The sequence below is a fragment of the Labrus mixtus genome, chromosome 23 (assembly GCF_963584025.1).
Source record: "Labrus mixtus chromosome 23, fLabMix1.1, whole genome shotgun sequence".
NCBI classification, from domain to species: Eukaryota; Metazoa; Chordata; class Actinopteri; order Labriformes; family Labridae; genus Labrus; species Labrus mixtus.
The window spans coordinates 2713725-2731301 of NC_083634.1; the positions used below are offsets into that span (position 1 = coordinate 2713725).

The following is a 17577-nucleotide window of genomic DNA, read 5'->3' on the forward strand; positions in this document are numbered from 1 at the left end:
TTATGGAGGTGGACTAGACAAGACAAGATGTGCTACTCAGCATAAAAAGCAAGCAATAAATCCCATACATTGCGTCAGGATTTCCCCAGTTAACTCTACGGGTGTTTTTAAAGTCTGACATAACTTGTAATGTGTAAAATAACTTCACTGTAGAGGTGTTTACACAATGGCTGTTGGTCCTCACTCATCAATGAGTGGGCAAAATTAGACCAGAGAGCCAGTGAGTTTGTGTAAAATTGTAATTGACAAGGGATGACTCCAATGGATTGTGTTCGGATGCGACTGTCCGGATTGTATTGGTCAGGCTCATGGACCAGCCCTTATTTGCTAAACCAATTAATGAACTCCGGAGTTGATTGCCTATGCCTACGGCCAATCACAGGCTAAGATTTTCCAATGGGCGGGGCTTCATCTTGGAGGGGTGGGGTGTTCGAGGTCATTCAGTCCCTCTCCGATTCACTCTATCGGCGTGTGTTTGTGGGGACGGGTAGTTGGAGTAAAGGAGTCGCCGGGCGGTAGCGCATCTCGAAACGCCTTTTTGGGAAAGAAACGCAGGTGAAAATCGCACCACAGACTGAAGAGGCCATCCCCAGTGACGACTTCTGGGAAATTATTCACCGCAACGACTGCGCCACACGCTCCGCCAACAAAACGCAACCGGGCTATCAAATGCTAGCCAGCTAGCATCCCTGAAACCTGACGGGATCAAGGTGTTGATAGCTAGCCTCCCAGCTAATCATCCATCAGTTAGCATCCACAAACAGACAACGGAGCTTACAGACCCAGCTGCTGTATTACACCATCACCCCTTCTCCTCTGCCCCTCTCCCTCCACCCGAAACACTGGAAATCCACAAGCGGCCGGAGAGCGGCGAAGGGCCGGTGAAGCTGGGGGTGGTTACGCTACCGGACCCGCACGGAGACAAGCCCAGCCGTGGGGAGCTACCGACGACGATGGCCGTGGACGGGCTGGCCGTGGAGGTTCGCGGCTCGAATGGGGCCTTCTATAAGGTAACCAGGTTTCTTAAAAGTCGTAGTTTGTCCCAGTTAAAAGTTTTCTTTCAGGAGAATCAAGAACAGTCGGGTTCCGTTTCCCCGGGTCCAGGCCGAGCTAACGTGTGCTGAAGAACCGGGATGGGGTGGGCAGCTAGCTCCAGTTAGCTCTTCAGCTAGGTGGCATCAAGACATACAGACTATAATTGCCTTTTTAGCAACTAACATGCTAAAGCAAATGACTCAGATTCCCAGAATGATGACATGGGACATTGTGTTACTTATAACCTCCATTACTTTACCAGTAAGGTGTGGTAGGATGCTACAATGTTCAACTGAGGTGAGCTGCTTATAAGACAGCTGTTTTGCAGATCTTGCGTACAAGTATGATGAGATGCTACTGCAAAGCTACATAATTTGTCTCCGAGCCCACGTCAAACAAGCATCTTCTGACGAGGAAGAAACGGTGTAGGTTTCAGTTTCTATTCAAAAGAACCTATACTTAAATATCCTGACACATGATATACAAGTTATTGTTGATGCTTTGTCACAACTTGTTTTTTTAGCATCTTCCTTGAGATTGAATGAAGTTACTTCTACAAATTCGTTTTTAAAAAAAGATACAGCTTGCATATAAAATGTTTATAAGTCTATTGCACAGATTTGAAACTGGGTAACATTTGATATTACAAAGAAATGAAGATAAAAAGTGGATAACGGTCATCGAAACATGAGGAGATGCCATGATGGCTGTAGATAAATCTAAACCTTGATTTAAACACATTCACTTCTTCACATGCCCTTCTACTCTTTTCCGTCTTCGGGTGTTCAGCTGGTCATCCCACCACATGGTGGTTCAGTGATGAGCCTATATTTACTCCCCTCATGCTGCTTCACCTGTTGTTCTTTCTTTACAGGGTGACAGTTTGGCTCTGGCGTCAATGAATGCTTTCCACTCGTGTCTATAACGTCCATTATCTCACATCTCTCATTTTGTGCATGAGATGGACACTTTGAGTGTTAAAGACTTTCTAAACATCATGTTAAAGTAAATTTGTTGTCCTTTATGGCAGTAAAAGTTGGGCATAACACTTTATTTCTTTGTTTGTTTTGTGATTGACAGACAGACGAATAGATTTTAGCTTTTTGAATGCATCTCATCTCCTTAGTGTCAGTGTGAGGCAGTAAGCTTTTCCCTTTAAACTATGAATGAGGATCGTATTTATGAACCTGTGAGGGCAATATACCACCTGGCAGGAAAATGCCACCAGATCTGTTTAAGAGTCTGCATCTCTTTTCAGCTGAGAACACATTGCAGGCAAGCCTTTGAAAGCCTTAATCTTGATTCAAACATGTAATTTAGATCAATATTTCATATCAATGTGAGCTTTTTAGGCATCAACAAAGAGACCAGTTGAGCATTATTTACACTTTTCTTGGTTAACCTTAATTAATTCATCCCACCACCATGGCTCATTGTGTGGAAAAGATAGGCCTACAGCTATCCCATGTAAGCCTTATTTGTGAGAGAAGAGGCTCCCACCTTGGCCACCACTTGGTCCTACATGTGAAGCTACGTCACAGCTGCTGCCTGTGACCCCTCTCTACCCCCCCCCCCCCCCCCCCCACACACACACACACACACACCCCCTAACTTTCTGCTTGTCATGTCATGCTAGAAAGAGGGCTTGCCTGCCTTTTGACCTGGTAGAACTAGATGGAAGCAATTCCTAATCTGACATAACATGCAGCTGTTGTTTCTCCGAAAGCTAACTAGCTGTGGTAGAGATTGAGAGAAACATGTTTGTGTCAGTATAGAGACATATTTTGATCGATAGTTGTGGTCAGAGGGGATTGCGGTGTTTAAAAAAAAAAACACTTTTCTCTTAACAACAACCCTATAACTGAAAAACACTCAATTAAAAAAGTATTAAAAAGTTAATTGTTAATGCCGGACTTCTGTTGTTTCTGCTTCACATTCATGCTGCACTGCATTGATGATTTTCTTGATTTCTGTAACCTTTCAATATAGAGCACTGGACTAAAAACAAACACCAGCTTGAATGTTAGTGTGTAATACTCCGATCTAAGAAACACTGGCGTAAAGGGCCTAAATATACCAATATGTCTACACGTTCATTGCCACTGCACCAGGGCCTGAAACCGTCTCTGCATAGGCAGCACCTTCCCAGCAGGTGATTCCACACATCCCTATTCCAGACCCCCACACACATTTGCAAGTGAAGCCTGACTTCTCTGTCCCATATACGGTTAAGTGTCTCACTGAGAGACAAGCCCCACCCACCACTTTCCCCTCGTCTCGTCATTGCTCATTATAGGGGAGGGGGGTAGTTGGTCAAAGCTTAGGGCCACTGTGACAGATTTGTGGATGGTCTTGGTGGGATATCACATAATTCATATATTGTCCATATAAGCTGTACTCGGGTTAGGGTTAGGGTTACCCTGTACATGTGCCCTCTTGTAAAACTATAGTCTTCAACATCCACACAAAGACCGAGCACGTGTAGTCTAATTCTGTATGTGTGTGAGAGATTTCCAGGCTGTCTGTGCTGTCAGGAGATGTCAGTGTTCCTCGTCACTCTATACAGCACCAAATTCACAGCCAGAGATTTGTGTTAGCGATGTGATGCCTTTGCTTCCAAAAAAGCTCTAGATGCTCTTTCTTTTTCAGCAGCAACAGACACAGTATTTGGTCTAGCGAGCCGGCTGTCTGTATTGTTTACATGCAGAATCAAACAGTTCCAGCCCTACATCACTCTCATTCATTGGAATAAAAGTCGTACCCTCTCTGCTTTTCTTCTAGGGTTACATCAAAGATGTCCACGAAGACTCCCTCACAATCGTCTTTGAAAACAAGTAAGTATACTCTTTTTGCCTCTGCTTGGTGGGCTTTATGATAAATAGTGGATTTGTTATAAAAATTAGGCTTGAACTGTAGTAACTGGGATTTACGACAACTGCTGGAGGCTATACCCAGAAGTTCCAAACGGTCCTCTTGAGCACCTGTGCTTGGCATTCAGCTGTCCATACATGTCTCTAACAAGTTTTTTTACCTCCTGTTCTGACCCCTCCTGCCCTTGCCACCCTAATGGCATGCTTTCGTATACTTCTAGCCCCTCCTACTGTCCCTTTCTACCCCTCCCTCCCTCCCCCACTAACCCAGCTCTCTGGTCCCTTTTTATCTGCTTGGCTTAGAGTGAAGAGTAGGGTGCCCCTAAAAATAGAGACCCAAGGTATGCTGGGTGGGAGGGGTGGCAGTATGGTGACAATTTTGGAATGGTTCCTACCCTCCATCTTTTCTTTTTTACTTTCTCTGAGCACATGGAGGTGTTGGAGTAGTTGGTTGTATAAGGTAGTGAATAAAAGAATCATAGTACATGAAAAAGTACAATTCCTTCAAATCTCTGATTCACAATGGGGGTTAGAGATCCTTGCAAGATGGGCACTGGAGTGAGCAGATTTCATATCATGTTTCATGTGTAATAATCTCAGCTTGCCCCTACTGAGATCATTTTCTGAACTTTATGGCACTCTAGTGTGCTATTTTCAAGTTCCTATTTGATGAAAAGGATATGTTACAATGAACCCAGTCACTCACTGTCCAGACACAGTTCTCTCAAACTTTCTCATTAAACTTAACGAGCCATTTTAATTTTTATTATGTCAGTTAATGTGTTGCAGAGCAGTGAGAGGGTAATACACCAATCCATGTCACGGTAATCCCAATAAGGCATCAGTGAGACAGAGCATTTTTAAACATGCTGTCGCATTCATTTTAAACCTGTGAGATTCTTGATAAGCTGAAAAGTGTTTGTCTCTGTGTCGTCCTTCCACAGCTGGCAGCCAGAGAGACAGTTGCCCTTCAGCGATGTGCGGTTGCCCCCTCCATCCGACTACAACAAGGATATCGGCGAAGGAGAGGAGGTGGAGGTAAGGCCTGCCCATCCATCTCCATCAGAGTTGTAGACAAACTAATGTCTTAAGGTCTTGGTTTTTGGTGAATTTGATCTTTTCACACCAGATTATTACTTTTAAATCCACCACACTAATGTTATCTGCTCTGTAGCATGTGTTTTCAGGTATGCACCTTGCAGGGCTACAGACTTCTCTCACTCAGCTGCATTTTGTTGAGATAGTTGAATAAATAAGTTATGCACTGCTTTTAGTTGCTCCAGATCTTAGACAATCCTTTCTGAGAATGCTCCTGTTAATTAACCTGAATCTGATTTATAGGTCAATTTGAATCAACTGATAAATCAATATATTGTCCCACTAAGTCTCTTTAAAAAATTGTTACTAGTCTTAACACATCAACTTTCAATCTTCCTGAAATACTCAACATTTTTAAACCTGATGCAGAAGAATGTGCTTATCAAACAACACCACTAAGTTGTACAGTGGATGGAACACAGTAGGGGTTGTGAAAATCCCATTAGCTTGTTGAACATGCAGCTAGGCCCTCATTCAGTGCCATCATATTCTACCCTACACTACAAACTGTTTATGTTGAGTTAATGGGTGTGATAGCTGTACTTTGTATTACTCTGGTGTAGTTCACCATGTGCCTTCCTTACAGGTTTACTCCAGGGCCAACGAACAGGAGCCATGTGGCTGGTGGCTGGCCCGGGTCAGAATGATGAAGGGAGAGGTAAGTGAACCAAAAACATTTTCTTTTGAAAACAAGAATTGGATGTATGGACGTATGGAAAATAGACTGAGCTATATGGACTATTGCTTCACATTGCTAAACATCAGATGCTCTGTGTTCACACTTTGTCTGATCAATCTACAAATGTAAACAAACCCCGTGTCTGTCAGCTTTGTGCTCGAAGTTGTCCTAACTGAAAACTTGGACAATATTTGTGTGGATAACTCTGCTAGTCAAACGGACATCTGACAAAGTTTAGCTCCAATCGGTGTGCTTTATATCCAACAGACGAACTGGAACTTAATTTACAGTGATTAACATCGAGCATAAAGACTTAAAAGCAGCATTTGGAAAAGGAAACAATACCCTTAGCGTATCCTTTCTTCTTGGGAGACATGATTTGCTCTAAAAGCTGCCTGCACGCCTTAATTAATTTAAACATCACGGCCACCAAAACAGAATTACGAGGCACAACATGCCGCTGTTGTTGTGAAAATGAAATACATTTTCTACTACGCTGTTGTTGTTCTTTAATCCGGCCTAATTTGCCTAATCTTCAGTGTGTCTCAGATGTGTCGGAAAACACCAGTGTGTAGAAGGAATTTTTTTGTGCCTTTTTGTTTGAGTTCCTCGAGCTTAAATTTTTCTGGAGCTTTATCGTCAGAGAGCTCATCATGAAAATAAAACGTTACCTCGTGTCAGAAATAAGATTGAACTCGACTTGCTTCCTCTGTATCACTGCATTTAATGATGAGCAATTATTTCCCCTTTGCCTCAGTGTTCTGTTGTATTGCCAGGAAGTTATTGAGCTATCAGTGCTGATGTATGTAGAGTGAATACAGGCCTGTAGTGAGACAATCAGTACTAGGTAATGAGCTCGCTGTCAGTTTGTCCTGATGTCGTCTGACACTGTATCTTCAATTATATTTCCCACGCACATACCTCAGTTTTAGAGGCACAGTTGGCTTTTTGGCGTATTTAAAAAAAAATATATATCTTTCACCAGCTCGGACTGCTGGTTGAATAGTGGGTCAGTGGGATATGGAAAGGACTGCTTTGTAGTGCTACTGTGGCAGCGGAGGTGCTGCTGGTGTAGTGCTGTTATTTGGAGCAGCCTGATAAGAGCCTGCAGGAATGTCTAGCATTGACTGATGGCTTTAATTCTGTCCTTTGAGCATGGAGAGTGCAGTGTTCATCTCTCTGCTTCGCTCTCTCGTGGTTCCCCTTTTTTTTTTTCCCTCTCTCTCTACATTTTTTCAATTTTTCTCTGCATCTCACTCCCCCTTTGTTACAGAAGCATGAACCATTCATACACTATATGAAGCTGTCGGCTAAAGAGAAATGTAATTTCTTAAATCAAGGGAACGCACAGATTAATTTGAACTTGACACCTGATTGATTACATCAGTTCTGCTCTCTGTAAATCTTTGTGTGATCGCCTGTTTGAAATTCAATGTTATCTGAGCTGTCAGTGTTTTATTTGTGGTCATGTTATTAAAAATCGGTGTCTCTGTTTTTCAGTTCTACGTGATCGAATACGCGGCATGCGACGCCACATACAACGAGATTGTCACAGCTGAGCGCATCAGGCCCCTTAACCCCAACAGCCCATCCTCTCGAAACTCCTTCCACAAAGTCCCCATCCCTATCCCAGAAGACCTGAGGGACATGTGAGTGCTTATACATAATATATCATATTCACCTTCTTATTTGAATCAACAACCAAGCTAAAGGCCTGCTCACTGGGCGGTAGAGAAGAATCATTTTTTTTAGGAGTGCAAGTGTTTGATTTTACATCTTTAAAACAGCTTTTTTATAATCGATGTTATAATACCTCTATTTTGCCAAAGAATAACAAGGCTGCCTCTCCTGTGGATTGTTTTCTCTTCGACAGCTGTTCAAATGACAACATTCACAAAGACTTCAGGAAAGCTATCGGAGCCAACTGCATCTTCTACAGTGCCCAAACACACGAACTCATTGTGCTGGTTAGTGCTCACTATACACATAATCTCACCTCATGAACAAGTGAATGGCTTTGTTACATATCCACACATGGAGGAATAATACAAAGGAGCCGGAGTATCTCTTAAAGGCTCAGTGAGGAGTTTTTAGCTGGTTATGAAAGAGACTGAAATGATTATTGATTCCTCTTGGTGAGCTACTAAAAGCTAACAAGACCATCAACAGAGAGATTGAATATTTCTATAGAGTCAGATTTTAATACCTGAAACTGCTGTAGGTGTCAGAACATTGATTAACTGCTCGCAGCCAAAAACATTTAAACATTTTCAACGGAGAATATTCTTGATAAGTGATGAGACCAACTATTAAAAAACACTACTTCCACTTGTACAACGATTTGTCAGACATAAGAGCTTCCACTTTGTCCACATGCGGCCCAAACCGAAAGCTCCTCCCAGAAGCTTTCAATAAAAATCTCAAAGGATTATTTCTAAGCTTCTGGTCAGTGTAGATTTGAATCTAGCTCATGCTAAATATTTGCCTCTCACCTGGTGTTAATTTTTTATAAAATAAAATAAATCCTTGTCTTTTTAAACAATTATGCACTGCTTATTAAAGTTATTTATGATTGTAAATGTATCCCTTCTTTATTATCTTCACAGTCTACAAATGAAACTACAGTAAAGCGAGCAACTCTTTTGAGCGACATGCATTTCCGCAGCATCCGAACCAAGCTTATGCTAATGTCCCGCAACGAAGAAGCCACCAAACATTTGGAGGTAAACATTCTCTTTGACATCAAATTCAAATAATTAGATGCACCTTAATTTTGCCTGGATATTACAATTATTGTGTTTCCCCTCCCAGACAAGTAAGCAGTTAGCCTCAGCGTACCAGGAGGAGGTGAAGGTCAGGGAGGACCTGATGGGCCTCGCCATCGGCTCCCACGGTGCCAACATCCAGCAGGCCAGGAAGGTGCCTGGTGTCACAGCCATCGAGCTGGAGGAGGAGAGCTGCACATTCAGGATCTACGGCGAAGTACGGCACCTCATGAGCTTGTATTTTGCTGTTTTTCAGTTCTTGTCCTAATATATGGACTAATGCACTGTGGTCTTATGTTTGTGTTGTATACAGAGCCCAGAGGCAGTGAAGCAGGCAAGAGAGTATCTTGAGTTCAAAGAAGACTACTTTCAGGTACCCAGGAACCTTGTAGGTGAGTGAGACACAAAACATTTGAGGGAGATTCTGTTGTGAGCGACAACCTCCTACTTCATTGACACAGCATATTCCTTTATAACTCCACTTACATACTCATTTCAATGACAGATTTTTTAACCTTGTTTTCTTCCTATTCCTCTCAGGCAAAGTAATCGGCAAAAGCGGCAAAGTCATCCAGGAAATCGTGGACAAGTCGGGCGTGGTCCGCGTCCGCATCGAGGGAGACAACGACAAAAAGCTTCCCCGGGAGGAGGTAGGCAGGCAGGGGGCAGGCAGGGACGACACTGCCAGCGGCAAAGAGGTGAATGGACCGTTCAGCTGGCCTCACAGCCCCTGATAAACCCCCTTTTTTTTGCTTTCTGAAAAGCAAAGCTTCCTAATTCTAGCGGAGTGTGTATGTCCCATGTGCTGTCTGCTTTGACACTTTCATTCTGCTGCTTTGTCTCTCTTGTTTTGTCAGTAGCACTTATGTTTTCACAGCCCTCCGTTCAGTGTTTGACAGTCATGTTGGCATTTAGTTGTACTTTCTCTCTGATGGCTTGATGTGTCTGTTTTAGTGTGATTTTTTTTTTTTATACTAGTTTTTTCCATTAATCGTGAGTTATTATCTATTTAAAATTTCTCCAGCAATGGTGATCAGTATGTTAAGTGATAACTCGTTCTTTCTTGAAGCAAAAAAAACAACTAAAATAAAGTCTTTCTCGCTGTGGTTCATCAGGGCATGGTTCCCTTTGTGTTCGTGGGAACTAAAGAAAACATCAGCAACGCCCAGGCTCTGTTGGAGTACCATGTGTCCTATCTCCAGGTAAGTCAGTCCTCCATGTTCACCAGGAGATGGCAGCACAAGCCTTCCCTCTGTTCCTGTCACTCAATAAACCTAAATTGTTTTTTTTTGCCTTCCTTTCCCCCCCTCTATACTTTAATCCATGAATAGTTATCCTCTTAGAATTCCGGTTAGACATAGTTGAGGAAACTTGTTTCTCTGTAGCACAGATCCTTGATGTGACATGTGGGTTAGGATGAGGTTGGGAAAGTGTGGGCGTATGTGCAGGGGCTTCTCATATTGGTCACCTGTCTCCCTCCTGTCCCAGGAAAGCTGCTGAGAGCGCCTCATTTTGCCCTTACCTCATGTGCTTTTATAAATAGCTCTTCTCTCTGGGATGGGGGTGAAGGGTATGCTGGAGTTTAGATTACCAGCTATCTGGACCCTCAGCTTTCTAAAAATAACATCAGACCCCACCTCCCCTGCCTCACCTCCTTCACACCTCCCTTGAGGTTCAGCTGTCGTTGGTGGAGGCAGCTGTCGCGCTGCAAAGTGAGACCCCCACAACTCCCCCCAAATCAGTCACCAATAAACCAGCCGAGGAACTGCTGTCACAGCACCGCTGCCATAAGAGTTCAGGTCCCACCCCTGTCAGCTGGAGGGTTTTACCCTGAAGGAGTTCGCAGTTTTAGAAAGTAAATTGTGACATGTAAAGTTTAATTTTATCCTTGTTGTAACTTTGTATTTGTCAGAGTGTTGCAACTGAGAGCTTTACATGTCAGGGCCGAGAGGTGGTCCAGGGGATGCCCGGAAAAATAATATTGTTGATTTGATAGGCCATACACAGTTCTGATACCTCTTGTTTGGAATTGTGAACGTCACCTTTTTTTTGTTTTTGGAGTCAGAAGTGACCATATTTAGACAAAAGAATAAAGACCTGTGTTATATATATATATATATTGCTACACCTCTATCCTGGTCAACAGGTTGCTGCAGTTGCATTGTTAATTGCTGGTAGCCACATCCTAAAGTATAGCCTGCGTTACCTCCTATAATTCTCTAAATAGGATCATAATCTCCAAATATTGAACATCATGTTTATTATCGTGTTATTGAAGAACACTTGAAATGTAATAGAGGATTTTATGGTTAAAACTGTTGAATGGTCACTGCTTTTTTCCGATTTTTGGGTCCCTGAGACAAATCTAAATAACCAAACGGGCTAATCTGTCTAATCCAGTTTGGCATCTGTGAATCAACGTGGCTGAGAACATCTGAGCCAACAAATAGACTGTGAAGCTCTTTCAGCTGTTCTCATAGCACACAATGTGGCGTTTGTTTGGTCTCTGTTCTAAGAGATTTAAAAGTGAGGGGATCATTTCAATCTCCTGTTTGTCATTCAGGGCACATCAAGGACATTTCAGATGTTTTTCTACCTTTGGGACAACACTGCCTTTTTTTCTTATTTAAAATGTAGCTTTGATCTGCAGAGTAAGTCCAAAGCAGGCTGGGTAATGGTTGTGTTGAAATATTCAGAATGTTAATGCTCACCTTGCTTGATCACTTCAAACTAGTCCCCAACTGAATGTGTAACTTAAACTCAACTAACCAACTTCATGTTAAAGGTTTTTACTTTCAACAGAGGCTGATGTTTTCATAGTGGTCTCATTCAAGGTTTTCTGGGGAAAGTTTTTCTGTAGCTGTTCGTGTTACTGCCTCCTAGTGGTAAAGGGATAGTACTTCTACTGAGCACAAAGCAGGCCCTCAACAGAGGTTATAAGAACAAAGGTCCCAGCTTAATGCAGCAGTCTGTTGATATCTAAATACATACTGTGATTGTTGCAAGATGCATCCGTTTGTTCAAAAATCTTGTACTATGAGTGTAGCTCCTTTTTTATTTTCATTGCATGTGATGTTCTTTTTCGTTTACACTGTTATCTCCTGTCTCCCTGTCCTGTAGGAGGTGGAGCAGCTTCGCCTGGAGCGTCTCCAGATTGACGAGCAGCTCCGTCAGATCGGAGTCGGTTACCGTGCACCTACCAATCGAACAGCGGGGCCTGGCACCGAGCGGGAGAAGGGCTACCTGACAGACGAGAGCAGCAACTCACTCCACACATCTCGCACTTATGGGGGTCGTGGCAGAGGCCGCAGGACCTCCAACACCCAGTACTCTGGATATGGTGAGGATGATGAAACTGAAACATGATTTTGGTTAGAGATAATGAAAAGAAAAATAGACACAAAAAAGAAGATAATTCTGTCAATACAAAGTCACATCACTGTTTTTATTTCAGGCACAAACTCTGAACTGTCCAACGCTTCTGAGTCAGAGGATGTGAACGACAGAGACCAGCGGCCCAGAGGCCTAGGTGGAGACGAGAGAGGCTCCCGACGGGGTGGCAGGGGCCGAGGAACTAACTCTGGACGAGGCCGTGGAGGGCCAGGGTCCAAGCCTTCCAACTCCATCAGCTCAGGTAATAAAAGTTAGCAATGGAGTAAACACGGTCCTTTACCCACTTTTCACCATATTCTGTGGGTCATCAAGTCACCTCTTTGAGTTTTAATGACTGTCCAACTAGTTATAGCAGTAGCTGCATCTCAATATGGTCTCAGTTAAGGTTTAGGATATTTTAGGGCACTGCATTTTTCAGGATAGTGTGTGGCATCCTGGTTTTGTAGCGATGGAATCAATGCGGAAGCAACATTATGGCTGTATACTGAAAAAGAGTAAACATGTTAAGAGGTTTTTGCAGGGAGCCAAATTATTAGAAGTGGTCTCCTCTTTTCCAAAACAAACATACACAGGTTAAAAAAGTTGCATAAGGGAATTAAGACTAACATTTACCCTTCATGGACGCAACTCACCTCTTTACTCTGGCTTTTAATACAATTCTAGCTTGACATTTTGAAATTTTATTCATGCTCCTATTTATTGTGTTTTTATTGTGCTTCATTCTATATGTTATTTTACTTGTTGTTTTTACGCTTGTACAGCACTTTGGTCAATTAAGGTTGTTTTAAATGTGCTATAGAAATAAAGATTGATTGATTGACAAGAAGATGACCTGTTTCATATTGTAGTAATCTGGCCTACTAAAATCCATTATCCAGTTAAACTATTCTGTCAAAAAGAACAGTGACATGGCTTGAAATACTTCAAGAAAGTATTCTCAATGTTTATCTGACATTTGGCACTTCTGGAAAAACTTTTCCACACTGTATTACAATGAGGTATGTGATTTTACAATCATGTTAAAATAAGAGTGTTGTTAGTGTGAATTCTTGAAACAATTGGAATTGAGTGATTTTCTGTTTTTCCAGTGCTGAGGGACCCAGACAGTAACCCATACTCCCTGCTGGAGGGTGAGGGAGAGCTGGCTGAAGCAGACATGAGTGAGGGCATGGGAGGAGACCGCCGCAGACGCTCCAGGCGCCGCCGCAACGACCAGGAGCCCAGTGTGATGGATGCTGCTGCAGAGTCTGACGGCCAGACTGGACCCAGCGAGAACGGACTGGGTGAGAACTTCAGGGCTGTGGTCTCTAAGTTTGTCTCTGTCGCAGAATCATTTTGGGAAATCTCTGCAACTGTGACCAACGTGCCTTTTTTTCTTAAATGACATTTAGATGACGAAGGCCGACCTCAGCGTCGCAACCGAAGCCGTCGGCGTCGTAACCGTGGCAACCGCCCCGAGGGAGGTTCCACCAGCCGTGACAGACAGACAGCTGATAGTGGTGAGTCACCCTTTTTTAAATATTAAAAATCTGTATACACTTTGTTTTCTTTCAGACCGCTGTCCTCGGTGTGACCTTATTTTCTTTAGCATGACAGTTTTTGTTATCTCAACACGGGTATGTAATGCATGTACTGTTTTTGAACAAATATGCCCCCAGCAGTCGTGGCTAACAGATTTCAATCTTTGCAGTGACCGTTGCCGACTACATTTCTCGTGCCGAGTCCCAGAGCAGGCAGAATCTGCCTCAGAAGGAAAACCACACTGGCCCTGAGCCCAAGGTACAGACCGAAACGCACACATTTGTGTCCGCCTTACACACCATTTACACAGGACTAGTGTCACCAAGAGACCTCAGACGACCTTCATAACCATTTCACATTGTTAGTGATTCTTTTTGTGTGTGAGAATCTGCCATGTGCACAATCTGTAAAGTAAATTACTTAACATATTTCAGTAGGCAAAGAAGTCCTTTTATTATGCCTACAAATTAGCATGACTGATATGAGGTTGCACTTTGGATTTTTGTGGGGGGTTTTTCTGCCCATTTCATGAGGCTGAGTATTTATTATGGGGGGGGGGGGGGGGAGTTTTGACAGATACACATATATATATATATATATATATATATACATATATATATATATATTACCAACAAGCTTTGTCATTAGACTATTTCAGTCAGTTCAAATTGCCTGCACAAAAGCACACTATGTTGAGTAGTTTACCTGTTGATACGTCCTGTGCAAACATTAAGAGTGTTGGACCATTCTCACTTTCTCATACCTTTTGTACCCACAGGAAAACGGGACCAGCGCCCCAATGCCGGAGTTAACGCCTTCCAAGCGTTCCCCTAGCAAAGGCATGACCTCGCCCAGCGAGACCCTGACCTTGGTCAACGGGGTCTCGTAAAGAGCCGGCCATGCCCCTCGCGAAACCCAAGTCTAGAGCAAGACTCCATGGCAAACTCTGTCCCTGCTTGCATTAACTTAAACCTTAAACAGATGAGTGAAAAAGTACCTGACAAAATACCTGAATTCATACTATGAGAGTGAAAAAGTACAAAAAAACGACAAACGCATCTACTTAAAAACACACGTTAACGGTGTATGCTATCCTATCTATCAGTACTTAGTGCTTATTTAAAAAAAAAAAAACAACTAGCTTGCCAAAAAAGAGCTGGTGGATATGACTTGATTTTTAAAAATACTGAAATACGAGAAACAGGACAAGACTTTTTCTTTTGTTTTTCAAACGGTTGTCTTTATTTGTGTATTATTTTTTTTGTTATGTTGATTTTGATCATTGTTTATCACTGGTTTGGACATGGCGGTCGCTCTCTCAACCAAAACAGACGCGTCTCTTAACAGTGTTACAGTGCAGACAAAGAGAGATGTAAGCTGTAGGGGAGTGGCGCACGAGCAGACAGTCCAATAGTTTATATGACGCGATGTTCGCACACTGTACCGGGACGTGGAGACAGACGGACAGATTGGAATATTGATAGACATTGTGCCTTGAATTTGAAAAAAAATAAATAAAAAAACATGAGTTTTCCATTAAGTTTGTTTTTGTTTCCTGAGAGGAAGAAATGAGGGAGAGACGTTCTCTCTTTGGGTTTTCCTTTTTATGGTTCCAAGAAGAGAACAGACCTGTGAGGGAGTGATGAGGATAGAGAGAGAGAGAGATGGAAAAAAAATAATAAAGGATACAGAAAAGGAAGAAGCAACTGACCAACATGAAGGAATGTGAGGAAAACAGTGGTGCCAAACACAAAAAATTCAAGGCGCTTGTCCTCATTCCGAGTAGAATAGACAGCGTCAGGGTCAGTGCGTGCGTGATGGCGTACATGTGTTTGTGTGTGCACAGTTGCGAGATTTGGCAACCACAAAACTAAACAAGGTGGGGTGATGTAACAAAAACACAAAGCAGCCCTGGGTGGGGGCACACGGTCAGGCATCTTCTATTTATCAACAGGCCTGATAAATAGGGTTCTTTGAGGGGTCCAGGGTGGCACCCACGCAGCCGTGTTAACCAGGACAGGCTGAGACCAGACAAGACGGCAGACTTGAACTCTAGACTTTAGACTTAAAGGAGAACTAAACCGTGCCTCTTTCTCTGTCCGAGGGGGCGGCGGCGTTAGCTTCCAGCCACACTAGTGTCTTGATAAACCACTGCAGCGCGCAGCTCCGGATGCACACGATGGGGCGACCACCTTTTCTGGGGACGGGGGTGCTGCTAGTGGGGGGGGAGGAGGAGGGGGGCCTGGAGATTGTGGGAATGGGACAGCTTCAATTAACATGAGAGCCACACGACACACAGGCCCACACTTACAGGTACACACAACACACACACCAGGGTGCGCGTAAAAGTCGGCGTGGTCGCACACACCGTGGTGCACGATAAGAGGACCGCATCAAGAAACTAAAGAAGCTGAGCGTCCGTCTTGTACCTGGCAGTATGGGCTGGGGGGGGGGGGGGGGTGGAGTATGAGAGGGACTCAGAAAAAAAAAAAATACTCAGTGGCTCTCTGCTCATGTTGTTACTGTTGTCTTGGTTACCGCTCTCAAGTTCTTTTTGTTGCTATTTCCACATCTTAGAAAATGAAATAAAAAATTGAAGTGAAATCAACCTCTTCTCTGGAGACGAACTTTGATTTCTCTGTCTTGTGAGTTTGCAGTCTATTTTTCTAACTCTGCATGGCATTTAGTTAAACGAGTAGTCGGTGGTGCCTGTCCCTGTGCATGAGGAAAGAGGGTGTTTTATTAATCTGACTTACAAAGCCATTGTTTCATTCACTAGAACTGCTGCTAATGTACACATTGAATGTCCAACTAACGTAGAAACTCGACCCTGAAGAGAGAGAGGGAAACTATTTGTGGCTTCAAAAGACAAAAAACAAACAAAATCTCCTCCCTCTTTCTCACCTGGCCCCTGAAAGTTTCTCGAGTTGGATACGAGTCAGGGGAAGGGGACTCGTTCCTTTCGCTCACAAGTTTTAAAGTCTCACAAAGTATTAAAATACAACATTGTGCATGACAAAGCAAGCGTCCACATGACCAAAGGTTTTGAGAGACAGATAAAACGGAAATGTGGTTGAATGGAGATTGACCCAGATGCTGCTCTTATACAGTTCTGCTCACCTGTATGTTGTGTTTTTAAAGGATGAACGAGCACTTGAGTATTTGTACCTTGGTTAAGCTGCATGTGTGTGAGTGGAGGACGAGGCCCTATCTTGTATGTTTGTGTTTACCTTTATACCTCATCGTGTGAATACTGTATTTTCCTTATGTATCTGAACCCCTCCCGTCCTGTTGAAAGACTGCTGGCTGCTGTGTGTGTGTGCGCCTGTGTGCGTGTGTGTGTTTGTGTGTGTCTGTGTGGATGCTGGTTGTACAGTCGACTCCTCACTCTGTCAGATTTTGTCTCTGGTTTTCTCACTCATGTTCTGATGGCAATAAAGGACTTTTCATTGTTTGGTATACACATCTTCTCAACAGTTTGTACTTCTTTGACGCGCCTAAACTCTTGACACCACAGGTGGAAAAAAAAAATCTTAAGTGAAAATGTTGCAGTGTAAACTCTTACTACACACTTTTATAACACCAGCTATAACTGTCACTAGTGTTAAATTTGTCTCAAGCTATTTTAAGCAATCCTTAATTTGAGTTTCAAAAAGTGTCAGCAAAGTGTACCTACTACTGACGCCTTTGGCATTTGGCCTTGATTTGTCTCTTACATGTCACCAGATCTATTCCAGGTGTGACTACTAATAGTGTTGCACTACCAGCCATCGAGTGGCTGAGATTTTTTTTTTTTTACTTGCATCAAAAGAAAAATAAATATAGGAAATGCCACTTCCTACGGAGACCCTGTCAGGAGGACTAAAAAGCTGTAAGGCTGTTTTACCAGCTCACATCAGTCTCCCTCTGTGACTTCTTTTCCATCAGCATGCAGCTCCCTCTACTGGACGTCTACTGTTTCATCAGCTTGGTAAGGGAAAAGGTGTCAAAACATCTGGGCACAGCTGTTCATAAAGAATCTGATTTCGATGCAAGCTTTTGGATTGGCTCAAACCTTAAAACGGGTTCTTCAAACGAATAACAAATGGATTGCAAAGTGTGACGACATCAAGTAATCCAATCTTGACTGAATCTGAATTAAACCTCCAGCCTGTGTCAAAGGAACCTTTTTAAGAATGAAAGTCAGCTTATGTGCTTCTGCACATTTAAAAGGCAT

General features: G+C 43.0%; 1 protein-coding gene across 2 annotated transcripts; it reads left to right on the forward strand.

The window, feature by feature from the left end:
* Window positions 1–451: 451 nt before the first annotated feature.
* On the forward strand, window positions 452–16824 carry fxr2 (FMR1 autosomal homolog 2). Of its 2 annotated transcripts, none has more exons than XM_061031814.1 (17): window positions 452–1010; window positions 3817–3873; window positions 4857–4943; window positions 5590–5661; window positions 7183–7331; window positions 7556–7649; window positions 8289–8405; window positions 8494–8664; window positions 8761–8839; window positions 8988–9145; window positions 9563–9649; window positions 11568–11787; window positions 11902–12081; window positions 12929–13123; window positions 13232–13339; window positions 13531–13619; window positions 14140–16824. In XM_061031814.1, the coding sequence occupies exons 4-17, from the start codon at window positions 5647–5649 to the stop codon at window positions 14248–14250; spliced, it is 1773 nt and encodes a 590-aa protein (XP_060887797.1). In that variant the 5' UTR covers window positions 452–1010; window positions 3817–3873; window positions 4857–4943; window positions 5590–5646; the 3' UTR covers window positions 14251–16824. The 2 variants fall into 2 exon arrangements, with proteins under 2 accessions (XP_060887797.1, XP_060887796.1); XM_061031813.1 differs by having other exon boundaries at window positions 3817–3869; window positions 4850–4943.
* The last annotated feature ends 753 nt before the right edge of the window (window positions 16825–17577 follow it).